The sequence below is a fragment of the Syngnathus floridae genome, chromosome 4, assembly GCF_059516105.1.
Source record: "Syngnathus floridae isolate MCC-2025c chromosome 4, RoL_Sflo_1.0, whole genome shotgun sequence".
NCBI lineage: Eukaryota > Metazoa > Chordata > Actinopteri > Syngnathiformes > Syngnathidae > Syngnathus > Syngnathus floridae.
Window position 1 is genome coordinate 11,735,359 of NC_142416.1, and position 21,275 is coordinate 11,756,633.

The 21,275-nt window shown below is 40.8% G+C and overlaps 2 protein-coding genes across 3 annotated transcripts; one reads left to right on the forward strand and one right to left on the reverse strand.

The window, feature by feature from the left end:
* The first annotated feature begins 413 nt into the window (after positions 1 to 413).
* Positions 414 to 9,196, forward strand: lrpap1 (low density lipoprotein receptor-related protein associated protein 1). The gene is made up of 8 exons (XM_088373853.1): positions 414 to 703; positions 1,213 to 1,357; positions 3,033 to 3,163; positions 4,048 to 4,168; positions 6,881 to 7,036; positions 7,232 to 7,314; positions 8,327 to 8,503; positions 8,580 to 9,196. The coding sequence occupies exons 1-8, from the start codon at positions 539 to 541 to the stop codon at positions 8,646 to 8,648; spliced, it is 1,047 nt and encodes a 348-aa protein (XP_088229979.1). The 5' UTR covers positions 414 to 538; the 3' UTR covers positions 8,649 to 9,196.
* Positions 9,126 to 20,792, reverse strand: dok7b (docking protein 7b). 2 transcript variants are annotated; one of them, XM_088373852.1, is made up of 12 exons: positions 20,728 to 20,792; positions 20,574 to 20,619; positions 19,932 to 19,999; positions 18,883 to 19,033; positions 18,289 to 18,489; positions 15,514 to 15,633; positions 14,396 to 14,506; positions 13,042 to 13,727; positions 11,887 to 11,961; positions 11,637 to 11,682; positions 11,438 to 11,569; positions 9,126 to 11,000 (listed from the first exon to the last, which is right to left on the reverse strand). In XM_088373852.1, the coding sequence occupies exons 1-12, from the start codon at positions 20,779 to 20,781 to the stop codon at positions 10,861 to 10,863; spliced, it is 1,830 nt and encodes a 609-aa protein (XP_088229978.1). In that variant the 5' UTR covers positions 20,782 to 20,792; the 3' UTR covers positions 9,126 to 10,860. The 2 variants fall into 2 exon arrangements, with proteins under 2 accessions (XP_088229978.1, XP_088229977.1); XM_088373851.1 differs by having other exon boundaries at positions 14,396 to 14,509.
* Positions 20,793 to 21,275: the final 483 nt, after the last annotated feature.

Genomic DNA, 21,275 nt, shown 5'->3' on the forward strand with positions numbered 1-21,275 from the left:
GGTGCATAGTATATTGCAGTCTGAGGTATGCTCATGTCATGTCCTGTCATGAAGTGAGGCTATCATCTTGTCCCCCAAAACCAAATTGCGCCACAATCAAGAGATCTATGAATTCTTTCCCTTGTTGTCAAATTTAATTTACAGATAATTCGATTATTAGCACGAATCGTTAATCAGCAATTGAGTATTAATAAATAAAATTGCACACTCCAGGAAATGGCTTTTGGATGCAGCCTCCAGTCGCTGAAACGCGTGGAGGCTTTCGATTTGCTAGCTGTCTCCGCTGCCTGGCAACGACGCCGCGCTGCAATTTGGGATTTGTAGTTTAAATTAGCCATATTTGCACTCTGTACATAATCGTTTCCAAGTAAATAAACTGGTTTTCCCACAATGCAACGAATGCGGAACTGACTGCTCCCTTTGGTCACGTGTTTTACCCCATCCAAGCACAACAATAACAATACTGTCAATCTGTTAAGAGTGCTGTACCTTTTCATTGTAGTTGTTCTTTAGACACCCGTTGTCGTTCGTATTCAAGATGAAAGAACTGTTTTCATTCATTGTTGTTTTTCTCGGTGTATGTGTGATGGCTGGGAAATACTCTCGGGAGTTAAACGAGCCCATCAAAGCTGGCGACGGTGATGAACAGACGATCGAATTCAGGGTATCCAAGTTGAATCAGGTGTGGAACAAGGCTTTACGGGTACGTATGATCAATTCGATCAAAGATTTATTATGTGGTTGGAATCACTTCCGAGCCAATATGTCACAGTGCATCTTGAGTAGTGAACAAACGTTTCCTACAAGAAAAGAAAAATGTGTTGTATTAAGTTTGTAAAATACACTAACCTTAAAATAATATTAATTTTTGTTCTTCAACATATATAGCTTAAAGTGATGTGTTAAGCTATTATGCTATAAGCAATGAATTAATTAACTGTAGTGCTTCAAAAAAAAAAAATCATATGACCAATGAATGAACTACAGTGGAAGGGAAACAAATTATGCGGACCTTTTGGCATCTTTTAAAATCAAAACCCATTTTCCTTTGTATTTAGGTTTGTACCAGTTAACAAATCTTACAAAAATATTAAGAACGATAAATAAAAAATAAAGAATCATAAAAAAGTTGGTAATGATTGAAATATTCATTTTTGATTAGCGGAACAGACATTTTAACACTCAGTGTAATGATTTCCTGTGTTTTGACAGATGAAGTTGTCCCCTGTGAAGCAAGCTGAGCTGCACAGTGACCTGAAAATCCAGGAGAAGGCTGAGCTGCAATGGAAGAAATTCAAGGTTGAGGGATTAGATGAAAATGGAGAGAAAGAGGCCCAAATCCGCCGTAACTTTAATGGTGAGGCTGTCTCTGTGTCAATAGAATTTTCTTTGAGGACATGGATTAGTTTGTTATGATCAGAAATAATCAATGCTTCAACTTGTGTCTGAATGGTTGGTTAACTTTTCGTAGTAGTACAATATATTCCTTTGTTTTGATTCTCATTGGGGCAACTTTGTAGCTTGTCTTTCTCAGCAAACTTTGGTGAGTGACTTCAAAACCTGCTGTTAATTACATCATGAGACAGAGATGGCACCTAAAAAATGATCAACAGTACATCACCTTTGCAAGGCTTCACAAGGATGTTCTCAGAAGGACGTGACCACTGAGCTTATAGTGTTACATATATCTCTGTTGCAAAACTGCTGATGAATATGAGAGATGGGTAGAGAGGGTCATAAACATAGATGTCCTTGAATATTATGAGCTCAATTTATGGATCAAGCACTTATTGTGCATTTTTTCACTCAGCGCATAGTTAGAGAACAGCAAGTTGTGCAAAAAGAACTGAAACATTGAACACTTGGGCATTACTCAAAAGATTAGACAGAGTTAGTGTATTTTACTTTCACCCTCAAATTTCACCTGAATGCCAAATACTCCCAACTTTTTGTGAGTAGTGCATTCTCTGCACAATGTTTACCAGCACCAATGATATGCCACAGGCATGTTTAGTTTGCAATTTGGACTGTTTTCTCTCCCTCATCTGTTCGTCATTAGGTGACAGAAGTGTCAGTAGTTTATGATATGACATGGGATGTGAATAATTCATCAACACCTGCATCAGTGGAGTCCAAAAGCCATCTGGACTTTGCTTCACATTTCACTTTGCACTTCATCAGTGTCCTTGGAAAAAGAAAAGAGTCAATGCTTCTGTGTTGGCTAAATATCATTGCTGAAGGCACAGACCATAAAAGACCATCACTCCTACCGTATGTACTGGGGACGTATACTATTTGCTTGTTTTACTAGCTGGTTATTGCAGCTCATTTAAGTCACCTGTAGCCATAAAAAGTTAAATGAGTGGATCTTTTGTGAGTTTGGGGACTATAAGTGTTGTAGGCACTGAATGTGTGTGTGCTCGCGCCACTAACTGGTTAATGAATGATACGAATGGGTGACCGCACCATGTGAAGTGGTGCTGAATTAGCTGCTGCAATAACAGTTTACTAGAGCAGCACAATGAGGACAGAGCCAAGTCCAACACTGTGTTGATGCAAAGCACTTCTTGATAAGATGCTGACACTTTATGCTGCCAACTGTGAGCCGCAATATATATATATTTTTTTATCCCTCCGAGAAACAGTCATGCATTTAGCCCTCTTGAATCAGCTTCATGGCGAAATTATAATCTTTATTCGATTTAGTCTATTTATGGACATCCGGACAATTTGAAGATTTTAATGAGTTTATTCTGACCTCTGTATTTATGAAGTATAATTGATAGATTTCCTAACAGATTTTCAAAGACTTGTGGATTCAAACAGCAATATGAAAATAATCATGAGATTTTCCTCCACAACATGGAGTTCAGTTATTGTATTAGTAGGGCAACACTTAACGGCTCACAGTTTCCAACCAGGCTTCATCAAGTCTGTGAAGATTTTTTTTTCAAATACTAGCTTTAGATTTATTTAGTTATAAATGCTCCCCCTTAGCAACTGAAGTGTTTTGCTTTGCCTGCACTTGATAGTGATCCTGGCCAAGTACGGAATGGATGGCAAAAGAGACACCCGACCCCTGGAGAGCAACTCTCTGAAGGACCATGACATTAGAGATGGCGATATATTTGAAGATCCCAAGCTGGATAAACTGTGGAACAAGGTATGTGTTTATATGCAGGCAGTGTGAACAAGTGGAAGATCTATGACTGGCCAAGTCAATGACCAGACCTTAACTCAAAACAACATTCATTTTACCTCTTAAAGAGGAGATTGAAGGGAGAAGAACCCCCAACAAAAACAAACAATAATTGAAAGAGGCTCGAGTAAAGGCCCGGAAAAGCATTTTGACTGAAGAAAGCAACAGTCTGGTGAAATCAGTGGGTCACAGGCTTGATGGAGGCAATACAAGTCAGACTTATGCCACCAAATATCAAACGTTAGTCACTTAAAGATAATGTAATCATGTCTGTTCCAATATGTTTGTCTGTTCCAATATGTTTACAAGCTTGAAAAGCGGGTGGCTTCAAACAAAAGCTGCTCTGTTTGGTAAGAAATCTCATTAGCTTGCATATGATATCTGTCAAATGTCTCATTACTGTGTTAATGGCTACGATGAGCCTCTCCTGCACAACTTTTGGAAACTTTTAGTGCCGCTCTGAAGCCTAATGGTCCTGTCTGTCTCAATCTATGGAATATTTGATGAATGTTCCAAAACAGCAAACATAATAAAAGGTGTACGTTGAGTCTGAGAGTGAACAAATTCTAGGAATAAAAATCAAGGCTGCTTACTCGATGTGGAGTGACTCACAAATGAAGCAACCCTCTGGCAAATCTAGACAATTTTTTCGTTGAGGTTTTGACACTAGGAAGCTTCTATTTGTGCGCATTGAACTATTTGGTACGATACTCATTAATTCCACTGCCATGCCTTTGTGCGTTATATAAGATGACATGTCCCAGTGATTTATTTGACGTCAAGTATGTCTACGTACAATCATGTGCTTTATGCTCTGCCGCCAGTTCCATTTGTGTTTTGTTGCGCAGGCAAAAAGCTCCGGGAAGTTCACTGAGGACGAGCTGCTGAACCTGAAGAGAGAGTTTCAGCACCACAAGGACAAGATCCATGAGTACAACATCCTCATGGACACTGTGAGCAGGACAGAGGGTGAGCGTTAAACCATTATCGTCTTCACAAGCACGTGAAGGACACTTATTATATACTTATTTATGTTCACACACTTTTGGCCAAGATTTACAAAGACCCCACTATGTGGATGAAAGATTGACCATATTTTCTAATTATAACAAAATTATTACACGTTCACTAAAAGTTACGGGATTGTAATGACTTGAAAGTGACAACAAATAGTTTTGGTAAACCTTTCCATTTGGACTGCAAACGTATGAAATTAGAGTTTGTTTGTTTGTTTGTTTCATTAAACGTTTATTCTTTGCAAGTGATCGTGGTAGAAGTGGGTTCATGACCTTTGGGCGTGCCATTATCAAGGATTAGTGGATTTATTGGAAGCAACGGTCCTCCACTGCGCATGCCTCCACCTCGTCCATTAAGCCCACCACGTCAGGCATTAACTCTGACGGATACACGTCTGATTTTACATGATCGACAGAACTCACAATGGCTGGATGTAAATTCTCTGACAACTAGCTCATGAATGCCCAGAATGCCTCGCTGCTTTTGTGTGCTTGGCTGAATTGAAGTGTGACTGCAGGCCGTTTGCACCTTTATTTGCCACAGACACACAAGTGCCTGCTTTACATGTCAAGCACTCAGCTTCATAAGGATCACGACCCTGGCAAAAGCACAGGATTTTTTTTATCTAACTCCTCCGTGAACGTGCATTGCTTGTAAACACTCGGTGTAGACTGGACAATTTTGAAATTCCCCCCGGACATTTTTTTAGGTCTCTAAGGTAGGACATATCTGGAAAAAAGAGGACGTCTGGTCACCCTAGTTCACTGCAGAGGGTGCGGTGCACTTGTAAAGGAAGAATTGTGGCAAGCTTGACACAAACAATAAAATGACATGCAGAGCCGCAGGTCTTGCATTTGACACGTGTGACATACTGTGTCGGACTCCTCACGTGAACAGCCACCAGCTCACACTGCATGGCCTTGACATCACGTTAGCTATTTGACGTATTATACGGCAATGTGTTTAAAGCCGCCGCCGGTCTCCCCTGGCTGGGACTGACACTTGCCGCCTGTTTTGTGACAGAACCTTTCTGGTGGAGCTCACCACTATAGCATGTGCCATGAACTTGCCGCAGGTACTTTTCTGCTTGTCTGATGCACTTAAATGTTCAGCCAATCATAGGCTGCCCGGGAGGGAGTCTCTTTGCTTCCACGCTGCGTCCACCGCCACCTAAAGCTCTATAGCGTTGTCTGTCTTGGTTCATTTCCTTTCTATTTATTGGATTCTCAGGTGTCATGAACCGCACTATGTGACGCGTTTGTTCAGAGACACCTTAAAATGTTCGTTAAGATAGTTTCTTTGCCTTCATTTGAAATAATAATGATGCAAACTCATATGACATAAGATGTAATGTGTCAGTGTAACTCTCACTAGAGATTTGGGGATATATGTAGCAATTAGTTTGTTGCCACACATACTCAGAGACTGTGTTTGTTTGGAAACACTACATTGTGTTTTTAATCTAGTGCTGAGTGTCGCACTCATGTTCTGTCGGAGGAGCAACATAAGCTCCTTCTCTGCTGGAAGTAAAGCTCTTATGGAATTCTGCCTCCGGTATTGTCGTCTGTCTAAAATGATTGATGGTCTTGACATTTTTCTGTCATTGTGAAAAATGGTTGTCAGTGATGGAAAATATTTAACTGTTTGGAAGATGAGCGCTCCCTACTGCCCATTTGGATGAACAGGTCAATCAATGTCACCAAGAAGCCATATTGTGGTGGCCCTGCTAGAACTGGCTCAAGCAATGGTTAGGAGAATGAGTGAAATGGGTTAATTTATTAAGTACAAAGCCAAACTTAATATTTAATATTATAATTAATAATAATATAGTTAATATATAATATTTGACATTTTCTGGGCATTATATCTTGTTCAAGCAATAATACAATCCCCTCTGAATGCATTGGAACGGCAAGGTCATTTCCTTTTTGTTGTTTACTGTAATTTAAGTTTCATTATTATTATTGTAAGGGTGTTATTATTTTTGTCCAGGCCTGTTTAGTTTGTTTTTAAACTTAATTCTGCTCAGCCACAATTCCAAAGCGATGTCCCATTTTCATTGGTTTATATTCAAGTCAAGTCCATTTTTTTCATTTAGACTTTTATCACAAAAAAATCTCAGAGCATCAGGAATATTAATGACTAACTCCTGATCTTAACCCATAAGAGGAAAACTGAAAGTCTTGCATATCAATATATATATATTTGCATTTTATTACTTTGTCAGATTCAAGTTAATTCTGTGACCACTGTGGGTTTTTGTTTCCATTATCAACGGGGTACCAACAATATCTGCCGCTGTTGACCAGCCACCACTTTTGCAGATACGCATGTCATTATTTGGGCAAAAGGATAATGACAAACAACATTAACAGTACAATGTGTTTTATTATTGTGGTTGCAATTTGAAGTCAACATATCAGCCAAAATAAATTCACCAATACCGATCGTGTAGTACATATTGGCTCCTACGTGCCCTTTCCACAAAATGAATGCCATATAAAGAAAAAGGCAAATTGATGTTAAATGTTAATAAGCTCCATCTCTCATAGCAAGAGCAAATTCCTCAGCACACTTGCCCTCATCACTGTTTCCATCACACGTCCTCTTCACATCATCTTTTAAAGTGCTTTGACTCCCGACCTGTACCCCTTCGATTCCCAGAGATCCACAAGAATGTAATCTCACCCCTGGAGGGTGACGGCAATGAGCAGGCGGTGCAACAGAAGCACACAGAGCTGAAGCAGAAGATGAGCGACCTCAACCAAGGCTTCGCGCGCCTCCGTAAGCTCAGCCACGAGGGCTTCACAGAGGACAGCGGTGAGGGGAAACACCCACACATCATTATGTTCAGCTCTCACCGAGTCTGTCGGCAAATTCTATCTTGCTGAGTCACTGTTAGTCTTTCACTTCAATCGCTGTCTCTCCCTGTTGCATTCTCACTGCCTCTTTTCACGCTCAAGCTTTTGTATTCAGTGCATTAATGCCATTTTCACGTGTCAATTGTCACTGTAGAATTCCGGGAGCCTCGTGTGATTGAGCTGTGGGAGGCTGCCAAGAGAGCCAACCTCAGCAATGATGAGCTGGACTCTCTCAAGGTAGGCTCCACATCTGCTCTGACTCATCTATTTGTTTGTGTGGACACACGTTTGCAGCTAGAATAGTCATTTATTACATCGTTTTTTTCTTCCAATTCAAGAAATTGTTTGATCCTTTGTAAAATCAACTCAGCGGATAAGATTTATCGACTTAAGAGTGTCAGACAGCCATGTGGCTAATTTGCATAAGAGCCCAAGAAGGGACAAGCAGCAGCAGGGAGACCCCTTGCTTGTCATAAGAGATTAAATGCAGCTCATTCTGTTCTTATCATCAGCAATACAGTATCGCACTTCGTGGCCGAAACAGCCACACGTCACATCCACTAAACGCTCTATAAGCATCATCGTATTTTTCCTCTTTGCTATTTCTGGTGTGCTTCTTTGGGCTCATCAAAAAAAAAATACACGAGTGGCCTTAATCGTTTGGATGTGCACTGAAGTCTTACAAGATTAGCGAAAGTCATCTTTCTTCTGGCGTAAGTATTGGCCTAACTTCCATATTTTTGGGTGTTTTTGAGGAAGACATTTCCTGAAAGATTTGGTTGAATTGCATGACCTTGAATATGTTTCCACTGAATTCTGATCATCGTTCTTAGTGAAGATTTCTCAGTCAGGTGTGCTGTCAGAAAGCCCAATCATTTTTGGCCTTATCCCAGGAGTTTTACCTCTCCGCATTTCATTTAGTTGAGTTTTGTATTTATGAAAGTTGCTATTCAGGATCAGGCAGAATTTTTTTCTTTTTCTTCTCTCTAGCACAGGTGTCAAACTCAAGGCCTGCAAGCCAGAAAGCAAATCCTTCATGTCCTTTGGTTAATTTTCTGTTTTTGTTCATTTAGGTAAAAAAAACCTGTACCAAAATTGAACATTTTGTAACAAGTATTCCAAACATTTTTCACCCAATTACTTTTTAAAGGAACTTATGGAGAAGTGATGGCACATTTTCCCCAGTCATGATGACCCTCTGAGGGAAACCATAACTAGATGGCCTTTTTTTTTTTCTTTCTCAATTTAGGAGGAGCTGCATCACTTTGAGACCAAGGTGGAGAAGCACAGCCACTATCAGGAGCAGCTGGAACTTTCCCACCAGAAGCTACAACACGTGGAGGCTTTAGGAGACAAACAGCACATCAAGAAGAACCAGGAGAAGTACAACACCCTGGCTGAGAAGACCAGGGAAATGGGCTACAAGGTATTTCAAGTCAGGATAAGAATCGCTTGCATGATTTGAGTAAGAATTCAAAACCGACAGAGTGTTCTTTTTGCAGATGAAGAAACACATGCAGGACTTGCACAACAAAATCTCTGGTCAAGGTCTGGGCCACAATGAGCTGTGAGGCCATCGCTCGTGACAACGCCGGTGAAGAATCAATGAATTCAACTAAGTATTACTTTCCCTCTCATACTAACTCAGTTGAGCCACTGTTAAAACAATGTTTTTTTTTCTACCTTCGTATTCGTGTGTTGAATTATTGTCCAATCACAGAACAAATTGTTTTTTGTACATACTATGAAAAAGATTCCCCTATAAACCAGCATTTTTGTAATAAATCAGATTTGTTGTATGTAATCAATAAAGTTGAAATATGACAGTAACAACATGTAAGGAACTTAAAAAAAAAAAAAAAAAAAGCAGTTGTAGTGTCTGACTTACACAGTGACCAAACTATTTTCACATCCATTGTTCCTACTTGGATATGCTGCAATAATCTGCAGACCAACATAAACGCTTTGTGGAAACAAAAATGTGACGAGGCCAAAACTTTGCATCAACCTATAATATTTAATAAAATGTTCCAACAACATTCAAAGAGTAATTGGAAAAATAGAGTTTAATATCATTTGTTAACTTGGCAGAAATAAAATCATGTGCTATTTACAAGCATAGTAGTCTGGGAATGATATCCTCGCAATCAAAATAGCGGACTGCTGCAGAGAAAATCGGAACTCCCTGTGACTCAGCATCATAAGCTTTCTCCTCAGACACACAAGGCTCATAAAAGTAAATTGCTGTCAAATACTAGCCTATTTGTCTTGATGACATCAAGAGAGGGGAGGGGGAGTGGCAAATTGGATCACACACACACGCAGAGCTTTACCATTCATCTGTTTGTGCCGGACCGCAAGCATCGGCATCGATTACTGTGATGAATAATGGCACTGGCTTGACTGATCACTCTCTTCAGTCTTTCTTGAACTGTGCACCTGAGAAATAACTGAAGCTGCTTTTTCATTCAAACACAATTGAACTCTGATGTGGAATGATCACCAAGCGCGCCGGGCCTCCAAACAGTCAAATATATGTCAGGAGTGCCTGAGTTTTTCATGTTATCTTGTGTGTCCGTTTTGTGTAGAAATATTTTAATTTTGAATATAAATTTTGTAGCACGACAGGGACAAGGCTTTAAACAATGCTCCTCGAGTTGGAAAAATAAATTCAAGCTAAACCAATTAAAAGTTGACATTTCAATATATTGGTCAACAGCCTTTCTCAAGAGCCTTGGCAGATTTAAGTGTTCATTGCTTTTGAGGAACAGATCTATCCAAAACATGTCTTAGAATGTCTTTCAGTTAGTTGATTGATGTTGTGGTATTATTTTGCAAAACGGACACACACAGCAGAAATTGAACACGACTCCCACCATGTTTAGTAAAGCCAATGCTGTTTTAGGTCAAGTAAGCCAAGCTTTCAACGATTTATGAAGTGAAACGTTCTCACTTTTATTTCCGCTCATCTTTGCACATAGGCCATGAGGCGTTTGAATTGTGAGGGTCAGGATCAAAATTGTTTATGATGGCTGCTTTGTTGTCATGCGACGTTACCACTGCATCCAAGGTTTGTCTATACGCTCAAGTTTCGAGTCCTCCTCATAGCATAGATGATGGGAGCTTTTACATATTTATCATAGATGTTTGATATTAACAGATTAGGACAATACAGAAAAAACAAAAACTTGAATAAGTGACTCAGATCATGAATAAACCATGAATGCTGTAAAAATTGGCTATCTGCTATTCTTCGAATATTGACAGACAATCAAATACCAAACTACAATATCTAGATCCTCCACAACTGTGCGACGTAGTTCTCAGTATTTGCACAGTTTTTCAAACAAGAATAATGTATTGGGGGGGAAAAAAAAAAAAAAAATCTGTAAATCTGCTTTACAGTGTGCTTAACTCGGGTTACCCTTCAAAATAAATGTCTTAGAGAATACAAAGAAGCTAGGCTTTGGAGTCAAGTTTTAGCATCTATGATCATAATACAAAGCACAAAAATATACAAAACCACAAAAAGGTACAATTAAAGCAAATAATTGAGGTTTAAAAGTGAACTATGAATATGCAGGCTATTACTTCACATCAATACGCAGTCAAACCAGACCTCAGGCATTTACTAGTCAGGTATTCATTTTCTAAGTGGAATGGATTGTTCTGCAATTACTGCTCAAAAGCGAAACTGGTTGTTGTACAGTAAGGAGATACTTAGCTTATTTGGAGACTCAAGCGAATGAGCGCTGATCACCATCCTCTCGGGTAGTAACAAAGTCAGCGCGGTGGCCCTTGCCGCCTGTCGTCCATCTGAGTCAGTCGGCCTTCCCTGCCCGGCGCGTGCTCCACTCCTACTCGCTGAGCTGTTTCCATGGCGCTGTTGTTTCCATGGGTGTACCTGGCAATGGAGCCATCTTCTGGATAGGACAGAGGTGGCACCGGGGGAGCATAAAGAAAAATGTCATGCACGTATTCTTTATATTTAGATTATTTATGTATCTGATTCTGTTTATGATATTATGGAATTTTTGCACATACATTGAAATGAAATTGAAGCTGTTGCTTGACATTGTTGAATAATTTCTTACCAATACAATGTTTTAAACTTTTTTTTTTTAGAATTAATACAGATTTAAATACACAGTTCAAGTTCAAGTGGAAAGATTTGACATGCTGCATTCATAATAATAGCTCAGTCTGCAAATTAAGGTAGCTCATATTAGATTACAGGTCAGAAAAAGCTCACCACATCCAACGAAATCTTATCACAAGGGTGGTACCCTGTAATGTACTACTTTTGACTTTGACAGCCCAGCAACATTCGTTTTTTCCAATACATACACATCAAACTCACCACATTGTGACTGTGGCCCGGCTGTGCTCAGTGTGATGGGCTGCAGAGGGCTGGAGGCTGGCACAGAGGATAGCATCCTAATCAGATCATCATCATCATCATCATGGGGATCCGCTCTCACACACGTCTGGTCTGCATGTGGACACATCCAAGTTTATGACATGTTGACAGACACAAGCATACTGTTGCAATAACACACCTGGTGAATCAGCAGAAGGCTGTGGACCTGATGAAGCATTGCCAACCTAGAAAGGAAGCGTATGAATATTCACGAATTTATCGGTGGGCAGCTTATGTTTTGCAAGTGTGTCGCACAATAGGCCACTTCTCACGTTTAATGAGGTAATATGCATTGTTGTAATCTGGTTCTTTCAACAGTCAGAACTTTTATTTCCCAAAGTAGCTCAAAGGTGAATTGTACACAACAGCGTAATCAAATCAATTCTTACCTGCATCAGCAAACTTCTGCTATTTGCTGTGCGCCATTGCTCTGGTGTGATGTAGTTATCAAAACCATAACAGCACTGCAAAAAGAAACACAACAGTTGTTTGTTTAAGTCATTGTATCCAAACACGATTAAAGGAAAGATGTGTGCTTTTATGGCCAAAAACAAAATGTTGAAGTTCCCAGCACACTGAGCCGATGACACTTGATAATTCAAGAAACTGCGTATGAAGAAAAGTAATTTGTCATTCAGTCAACATTGCCTTCTCGCAGCATTTCTGCAGGTTTCATCACTACTCATAAGTGTGCCATAGCTGGAAATGCAGTGCACGCACGCATACACTCACAAATGACTTGTTGGAAATCACAAGGCGCTCTGATGATAATATGCTCCTGACAAAAGAGACGATCTTTCCATCAGAGGCCATCAGAGGATTCATTAAACACAAGGTCATAGGTCTTTTCTGAGAGCCTTTGAGTTATCAAACAAATGTATCTCAAGGGAAAACCAGCAGCTCCCGGCAATGTTAGAAGCTCAAGCCATGTTTTTTTTTTAAACAGACAAGTGTTCAGTGTAGTGGAAAGGCCATAGCATTTGTAGTCAAGTTTAGATGCTTTGGGGATGAAGTTAGAGGAGATTTACAGAACATAGTTTGGAATGGGGCTGCAGCTAATGATTATGTGAATAATCCATGGATCTGATGATTATTTTGTCAATTAATTGATGAATCAGTTAGAAAAAGCTGTTTTTAGTTTACTTCCCTTTATTAAAAAAACTAATTAGGATTCAGGTACTGCTATTGACAAGCTGAAATTCAGACGATTCGGACAGTTTCAAATTAGAAAAGGTATCCAAGCGATGAATAAATTGTCAAAAATCATTATTGTTTAATTCACTGGGAGTTTGTCATTAATTGATTAGTCGTTGCTCCTCGTCCAGAACTGAGCTAATGAGTATATTGGTAGAAGGATGACGAGGATGGAGCAATCAGGCAAGTTACACCTAAGGGGCGCTATTATTTCAGTAAATATCCTTTTTGTGACATTTTTTGTTCAGTGGTGTTCTGTAAGATTTTTCCAAATAAAATATTTACCTTGACTAAAAAAAATGTTTGTGAAACACTGACCATGTCTATTGAAGATGTGAACCTTTCAGTACCTGTCTTTCTTCAGAAAGTGCCCTTCCTTGGCGGGGTATGCACTTGTACTCAGTATCCAGAGGGGGCGTCCTCTCACCAGGCCAGGAGAGAGAGCACGGCAACAAAGCCTGGCGCTGAGGCTCCGATCCTGGAAGACCTTTTGTCAGTCCTTGGTCCTGACTTCCAAACGTGCTGTCAGAGGAGTGCTCTTGAACTGCCGAGGAGTCCCTCAGGGCTCTGTTCTGGATCACGCTCCTGGGTGTATCATAGTGTTGTCTGAGCAGGTCATCGCTAAGCCTCTGAGCAGGTAGACTGGTCAGGGAGCCAAATTCCTCCCCTGCTCCCTGAGTGGCCATCTCCACACTCCCTGTACAGGAGGAGAAACTGCCCGAACTCCCAGTCGCTATCCCAATGCCGCTGTCCAACGAGCTCTGGCGCCCGCTGTCATGGAGACCCCGAGGTTGGAGCTGCGTGGAAGATGGACCACAGCTTCCCATCACAGCAGAATAGAGGCGGTCATCTGAAGAGGTCAAGGCCTTCAGCGTGGATGAGTTTGACGCCGTCTCGCTGGGGTGGTGCGACTTCGCAAAGGGCTCTGCCCAGAGCGGACGTCGGCTCCCGTAGCTGGTGTCTGATTGGCTGGAGGAGGAGCTGGAGATGCTGCGGTCGTCCCCGGCAACAGATGTGCTGCAGCTGTAAGTGGAGGCTGAGAAGAAAGTCATCAAACCTGCTAAGTGGTTTATTGACTGAGCTCAAACATTTTACAACACTTCTCTCATTAACTTTTGTAGAAATCATGAAAGCGTTTGCCCATAGCATTATAATTGGCACAGATGATGTATGACCAGTCAATAAATACACATGGAATGACTGCAATTAAAAAACCTACAAGAACTTGGCTTCCCCCTATCATATAGGCTCCGATCCTGGAGAGCAGGATAACTTGGGGGCCCACAAAATAATTCATGAATAATTTCATTGTATCCATTTAACAAAGCATACCTATCTTGAGCTGTAATAAATATACGACTCCTTTCTTTAATCCACTTAAAAGCTCTGATATGATTGTGACATATGTATCATTACATAAATCTGAGATCCCTGCATGAATAGTCTTGCAAAATTGTTGTAGCATGCTGATCTTTTTTGACAAAAGGCATTTTCTGATGAAACTAACTTTAAAATATCATGGCTGTTGTCATAATATTTCAACTTTTTGCCTCCACACAAATCGGCAACTATTCAAGTCCCATAGCACTTTGGAGTACAGATGGTTGTTATGTCTAATTAGTGTCAAGATTATGTGAGTGTCTTTAGAGACATTTCAGCATTGAAGGGGGTGGCTGGATCCCAAACAATTAAGACAAGATTTACCTGTGCTGCTTGCAAGACTGCAAGTGGACAGCATGCTCAGTCTTTTCTCCAGCTCTGAGGCTTCCTGGTTGATGCGTTCTTCAACTGATGCCGGATCAGCATTGGGGTCCTCTGCTTTTAGCATCAACACAGAAAATTGGTCAGTTACAATGAATTCCTATCCAGGGGAAAGACAAGCGAAGAAAACAGATGCTTAAGTGTTGTGATGTGAATGTTGCTTCGGACATTATTTTTTAAAAAGGTATTTAGGCAAATTAAAACGGGTGTGCTGGATATAAAAACAGCAACTCTGCTAAAAAGACATTTAATTCATGTTGCATATCTGCATAATGGCAGGAGAAATGAGGTGAGCATGAGCACGTGCGTCAGTCTGCGCACATTGCAGAGGGTCATTTTGTGCACCCAGGTGACAACAACCCAAACCCTGGATGTGTGCCTCGGCGCTGTAACCGCTAATGCTTCACATGCTGATGCCAAATTTCTTCACAACACTTTTGTGAGGTGTCAACTGACATCGCTCCTAGATGCCTAGGCTATGCTAATTATAACAGCAGTAATGTCGCCAGGCCCTACAGCACACAGCCTTTACGGTTTTTATGATAACTGACATATCAAAAGCACATTTAAATGAACACATGCTAAAAACAAAAGTAATTCAAAAAGTTTCAATCAACAACAGCTATGGTGGGGGCATGAATGCATTAACCCCTGTTTTGACACATTACTAAGAAACTGGATCCAGGCCAGAATCATACATTACCTGACAAGCGTGGATATTAGTTTAAATAGCAATGTGGTGCATGAGGAGCTAGCTTGCTTCCTGTGGTTGTTAACACGCAAGGCACACATTCAAGCAAGCACGTTTGTTTCTATAAAAAGGTATCGTCAGATCTTTGTTCACATCTCGTGCCTCTCCTCAGATGGCTCGAGCACATGCTGTCTTATAAATGCATGCCAACTTAGCAACACATCATTTCACAAGTCATGTGCAAAGGGCTTGACCCCAGTAGTCATAGGCTGACCTTGAAGGCTTTGACTATGAGGCGTTTCCGTTTAGCATGACAGCTGAAACAAACGCCGAACGATTAACGGAGCAAAACATGCACGTGTGTCTTCACCTGGCAGGGAAGGTCGCAGCCCTTGCGGGACCCTGTTGGGATTGACGCCTCTGACAATGCAGTCAAATAGAAAACTGATCTGCTCTCCCTCTGAGCAGGACAAGAAGAAAACGCCGGCCCCTGCAGAAAAATATGAAACACGGAGAAAAAAAACAAAAAGTTAAACACTAATGGATGCAATATTTATAATTATACCTTTTTTCTATGTACATAAAACCTGGTTGTGTGTAATGATTTGCAGATTCTGACAAGACACCGACAAATGTGAACAATACGCATGGGGACCAAATACTTCCTGCAACGTATTTTAAAGGGCTTGTTCTGATAGGCTTCTGATTTGGGAGCTGTTAGTCAATAAATAATCCAACAACAACAAAATTGCATATTGTGTGGAGGTAAGTACAACATGTAATTAATACAGTTGCATCCAAATAGATGACTATTGTAGGAAAGTTAATTTAGTTTTCTTGAGTGGGTTGTTTTGCGTTTTAATCACATGTTAACTATCATCGTGTGTGTGTTTGTGCGTGTGTGCGCATGCGTACTGAAGGACATGGAAAATTGCTGCCATAGCACACTGGGCTTTAAATGACTTGAACCTATCAGACGTTTGACAGCTTTCCAAACTCTGCCGCGGATCATTTATTGCTGCCTGTGTGGATGTAATTGTGTGTCTTTGTATCTTTGTGTGTTTGCAACACGAACATATGTGGACCTGATTGCCAGGGCATGAGCTTCACTCCAAACATCGATTCGAGGGTGCTGCTGCTGGCTTGTTACAACAGCTTGCCTAACAACATAAGAGTGTGTGCGAGAACATGGTCACATTTATGAAGTCTCCAAATCATTATTGCCTTTATACTGCCAAGTAAACATGCTTTGCACAGCAAGGCTGCCTGCCGCTGTGTGTGGTGGATTTGTCACCTTGGTACTTGTCAACTCTGCAACCCGAGGTTAGCATCTGAGTGCTGACTGTGAAAGTGTGTCGTGATGCCTCTGGAGGAGAAATGATCTTTCGGCAGCAGAATTAGAAATCCAAATGATTTTTTGTTTGTTTGTTTTACAGCACGCTTAAGTGTAACAGGCAAATGAGGGTTATTTGATCATTGATTAGTCCTAAATGCACTTCTCCAAAAGTGCAATCTCGTGAAGAACTGTTCCTAATTATTTGTAATCATTACAACTCATTACTCTGCACCATTTGGCACTGATGAGCATTTGATCATCAGCAAAAGTAATTGTAACTTGACATGCAGAAGCCAGACAAGCAAAAGAATACGGTGCAACATTAAAGTGTCTCTCATCATGTCACACAGAATTGCATATGCTCTCATGCAAAAATTCAGTAACTTTTCAGTGAGTTTTCTCCTTCATCAGAAAAGAGGTCACTACTTTTTCAAGTTCATTTCTAAGCCTCAAAACCCCAGGTACATTAGGACCTGCAGGGGAGCTAAACTGATTGCTGCCTAGAGATAATTCACTGAAATAAGTGTCCAAATGTTGACATTTCATAGCTCAGTGAAATGTAATGAAACACTAATGGCTGCCTGGGGGGGGAACAAATAAAGCTGAGGGAATGTGTTAGCAGAAACTCTATTTTTCATTGTTTGCCAAACTTCGAGCTCAGCTGAATTTTGAAATATAAAGCCTATCATAACTCATTTTATGACAGGCCTAAATAAATTATGTTATATAAAACATGACTTACTATTACTTTTCAATATTCCATTTGTCAAAGTAAAAAGGAGCAAACGCACGTGCTTTTGCATAATACATTTTTTAAAGCTCAAAAAGTCAAAGAAAGAAAAATTCACAACAATCATGGATTTTTTGTTCAGATTGAATGACAGTTGTATATGTTTTTGTGCTTGTACTTTGAGAGTGTATACGTAAATCTGCTCAGCATAATAGGAAGACTGTTTTTCCACATTTCACCTCTAAATAAGGAATGCAAAATATTAGAAGCACCTCTTCTAGCAATGCAGTACAGATTTGAAAGTTAAAACCACAATAATATTGTCTTACATTTGAGTAGTGATAAATAATCCATATGATAATTAATACTTCTCTGTCAAACAAAATGTAGCAACATCATCTTTGTAAATGCATAATTTTTGATTCAGCTTTTGTATTGGCCCTCTTTACATTGTGCAGTGGGCCTAAATTTCTGATATGTAGCTGTCAAATTCTTTTCAATACAATTCATCCACTTACTGCATTCTTTTAAGCAACACTCAGACGGCCTGCCACGCCTGTCGCCAAGATTGCTGGGTAATAGATCTCTGAAGCCAATAAGATGACAAGAAAAAGCTGCCGTGACACCAGGAAGAAATGGGATTGGCTGCACAAGCCTGACAAGGATGCCTGATATTAATAGCAGCTGGTCATCGGAGCACGGAAACAAGAGCCCTCATGGTTAGTCGGGTAGGAGCCATGAGTCTGGACGCACATACTGTACACACATACCTGTCCTGTACATACAAAGCAATTTTGGGTGGGAGTAATGACCTGGATTAGTTACACTAGTAGGTCTTATTCTATTTGATTTAGTCCCTGGTGCTCAGTTCCACCAAAAATATACACTCGACCGTCACAAGGTACACTTGCGAAATCGAATGAGATCCAATATATATTCTGCCATTATTAAAAACAAGAAAACCTTAATGTCTTTACAAAAAAAAAATCAAAGTTGAAAAAACATACTTTTCATTCTAGACTCATAGTGTCACCATCATATGGATTGTGCTTATATCAACCTTGTGTAGTCTTACTCACAGAAGCCGCAGCGAGTCCCGCCCTCAAACACGAAGCCGTTCGGCACAGCGCCATATCGTCGTAACGTGGACAGCTTCCAGTGACTGATGATGACGGGAGGGAGGCCCCTGCTAAGGGCCAGTAGGTTGTTGCACAGGTGCAGAGAGGCGGGGCCAGTCTCCAATTTTGTTCCAGGCTCCACATTGACACCAAATCTGTGGACTGCAGGACCAGAAAGGGACAATAGTGCTTAAGACAGAATTGAGCCTGCGAATATTCCCTTTCACCCAAGTCAAGGGAATAATCTAATTGATCCCAACTGGAGTACCAGAACAGTTTGGTCCCAACTAAACAAGCTTTCCCAGAATTAAGTGAATAAGTCGTCACAACATAGCCTGAAGGAATATAAATATAGCCATGGATCAGCCCACATAAAGTTTTTGTTGGCCAACAATTAAATGTGACAGGTCACTGGATACGTGAAAGCCACACTGTATAAGTTGATATGTTTGAAAATTTACAACAGCATAAAACTATTCTCCCAAAAAATAAAGTGAAGCTTTCAAGGCAAGAATCTTCTCAGCGGACATCTCCATCCGCGATTCTACCACTGACCTTCTCCCAGGCTGTAGCGTACATGGGCATCCCAGGCCAGGAGAGCTTCTCGACTGTGGAAGCCCAGCACCAGTGTGTGTGACAGGCACAAAATAGAAAGGGTGTAGCTGACGCCGTCATAACCAGGCCCTGGTTCCACACCATAGATGCTCTGGAAGAAAAAAAGCATTGACAAAATATATTTACTTTTCGAGAGCCGGTTATACAGTACGGAACAGAATAAAGCAGCCATTGAGGTGAATGGAGCTCAGTTTTCCACAGCTGATTTCTTATTGTTAGGATCGGAATGGAGCAGGGCGACCAAATGCAGCTTGGACCAGGGTTTATTTAGGGAAAAGGGAATTGGAATGGAGCATGAAGGGAAACAGACAGGAACTGGCAAATTTATCTAACATCATCACAAATCATGACTGACTGACCGACAGGGAGGGCAAACAGAAAACGACCGAGGGGAAAGACAGAAACAACGAGACAAGAAAAGATCCGACAAGGTTGTGACACGCAGACAGGACTTAAATACGCGACAGGTAACGAGAGGCAGATGAGAATGATCACACTGATCATGGGCACACAGGAGGGGAGGGGCGAGCACACAGGCACACGGACAGAAATTATGACAATATGCACATAATAAAACAACCGGGGACGAAACGTGACACTTATTGTTCTCTTCTCTCTGCAATGCAGCCACTCATTTTGCCAAGGTTGCTTCCAGATACGTTTCATAAATCGACAATCCATTTCACACAATCCAGGTCATTCTGGATACCAAAGATGCCGCCGATTTAGAGAAGCAAAATATTCCCCTTATATAAGAGAATAGTTTGGGATTGCATTGTACCCATTCGTACTTTCAATAGATCTCCTGCAATGTCCTATAGATCTCATTGGATTGGGTTTCTGTACTAAAGATTGTGAGTGATTGTGGAGTACATAGAGTGTGACAGCAACAACACAGAGCAAGGCTGCCTGCTTAACCAAAGGGATTCACCAGAGTGCTGCACCAAAAAGCTGCATTAATAAAAAAAAGAAAAGAAAAAGCTGTGTACCTCTAATGTCACGCCAAGACGCTGCTTGGTTTTCTTCTTGTCTTTGTAGGCCAGCACAGACAGACAGTCTGTGGGACACACACAATGTGACAAAAGCTTTACACGTTGGCAATGGCCTGGTGCTTAATAACATCACACAGAGTAGCTTTTGTCTCATTTGAGCTGTGAGTCTGTCTATGCAACAGCTGCCATAGCAAACTCTAAAACAATGAGCTGATCCACTGGCACAGCTGAGAATGACAATCACTGTACACCCCCAATCACACACGTGCACATATTCAGTCCACCTCAACAATGTTTGCCTTATTTCTCAAAGGACGCATGAATTTCCTATTTTGCATATCACTAATGATGCCACTTTTAGTTATTGATACTTTGTTTTTTAAATTACAAGCCCATGAAGTCTTATGCTAAATCTCCCACTTGATGTTTTTCCTGATAATTAATTTTGGAACCACAAGAAATGTTTGCGCAACGTCCACGTGTTGACACGCAAAGTTGCATTTGAGCTCCTGAGAGGCGCACAACTTGCGCATGTCCAAATAGTGTATGGTTACATGCAAATATTTTAATCACAATGTTGCAAAATGTCAGATGAAGTGAATATAAGTACTAAGGATGAAAATGAAAAGAAATACTTACCTGCCACCGGAGAAGGCTTCCGAACGACAACCCATCGAGATTTCCACTGTGAGTGCAGAGAGAAAAAAATAAAAACAAAAACTTCATGTATGCTCCCAAAGACCACGTTCACAATTCAGAAGTTGATAAGAAGAGGAAAAGTTGAAAAATTCACCTTTTTGCCATCTCTAAACTTGACTTGTCCCTCCGCGACAACTGTATCCGTCATCTTCTGACATGGTTCCGAGCAGCTGTGTGTATGTGCGTGTGCGCGAGTGTGTTTTGGAAGGGGGTGACTTGGCTTTTCAAAATAGCCTCAGCAGTGCAAGCTGCAATTCCCCCCCGCCGGTCGCACCATCACGGCAGGCCCAGCCGAGTTAGTACAGTTGTTGTCTGACATAATTGGATTACAACGGCATTACTCGCATATATTTTACTTATCTCCAAAATCTGACCCCCAGTAGGTGACGGACTTGTGTTTAAGGAGCGTTAGCCTTATTTAAATAAGTCAACTCTCAGTAGAAAGGTAATGTTGGACAATTAAAGCACTCGGGGAAAAAAAAAAGTACCGTATTTTTCAGACTATAAGGCGCACCGGACTATAAGGCGCACCTTCAATGAATGGCCCATTTTAAAACTTTGTCCATATATAAGGTGCATCGGGCTACAAGGCGCACCATTAATGCAATCACAATATAATAACTTGAAATAGTGAAAACAATA

Excerpts from the sequence above, each read along its gene's own strand:
- lrpap1 (XM_088373853.1), top strand. The coding sequence starts at position 539 with ATGAAAGAACTGTTTTCATTCATTGTTGTTTTTCTCGGTGTATGTGTG. Across the intron at positions 704-1,212 it reads TGTGGAACAAGGCTTTACGG|ATGAAGTTGTCCCCTGTGAA; the intron begins GTACGTATGATC and ends GTGTTTTGACAG. Across the intron at positions 4,169-6,880 it reads CACTGTGAGCAGGACAGAGG|AGATCCACAAGAATGTAATC; the intron begins GTGAGCGTTAAA and ends TTCGATTCCCAG.
- dok7b (XM_088373851.1), bottom strand. The coding sequence starts at position 20,781 with ATGACGGATACAGTTGTCGCGGAGGGACAAGTCAAGTTTAGAGATGGC. Across the intron at positions 13,728-14,395 it reads CAGTCTTGCAAGCAGCACAG|CCTCCACTTACAGCTGCAGC; the intron begins GTAAATCTTGTC and ends CTTTCTTCTCAG. Across the intron at positions 11,683-11,886 it reads GCAGAAGTTTGCTGATGCAG|GTTGGCAATGCTTCATCAGG; the intron begins GTAAGAATTGAT and ends CTTCCTTTCTAG.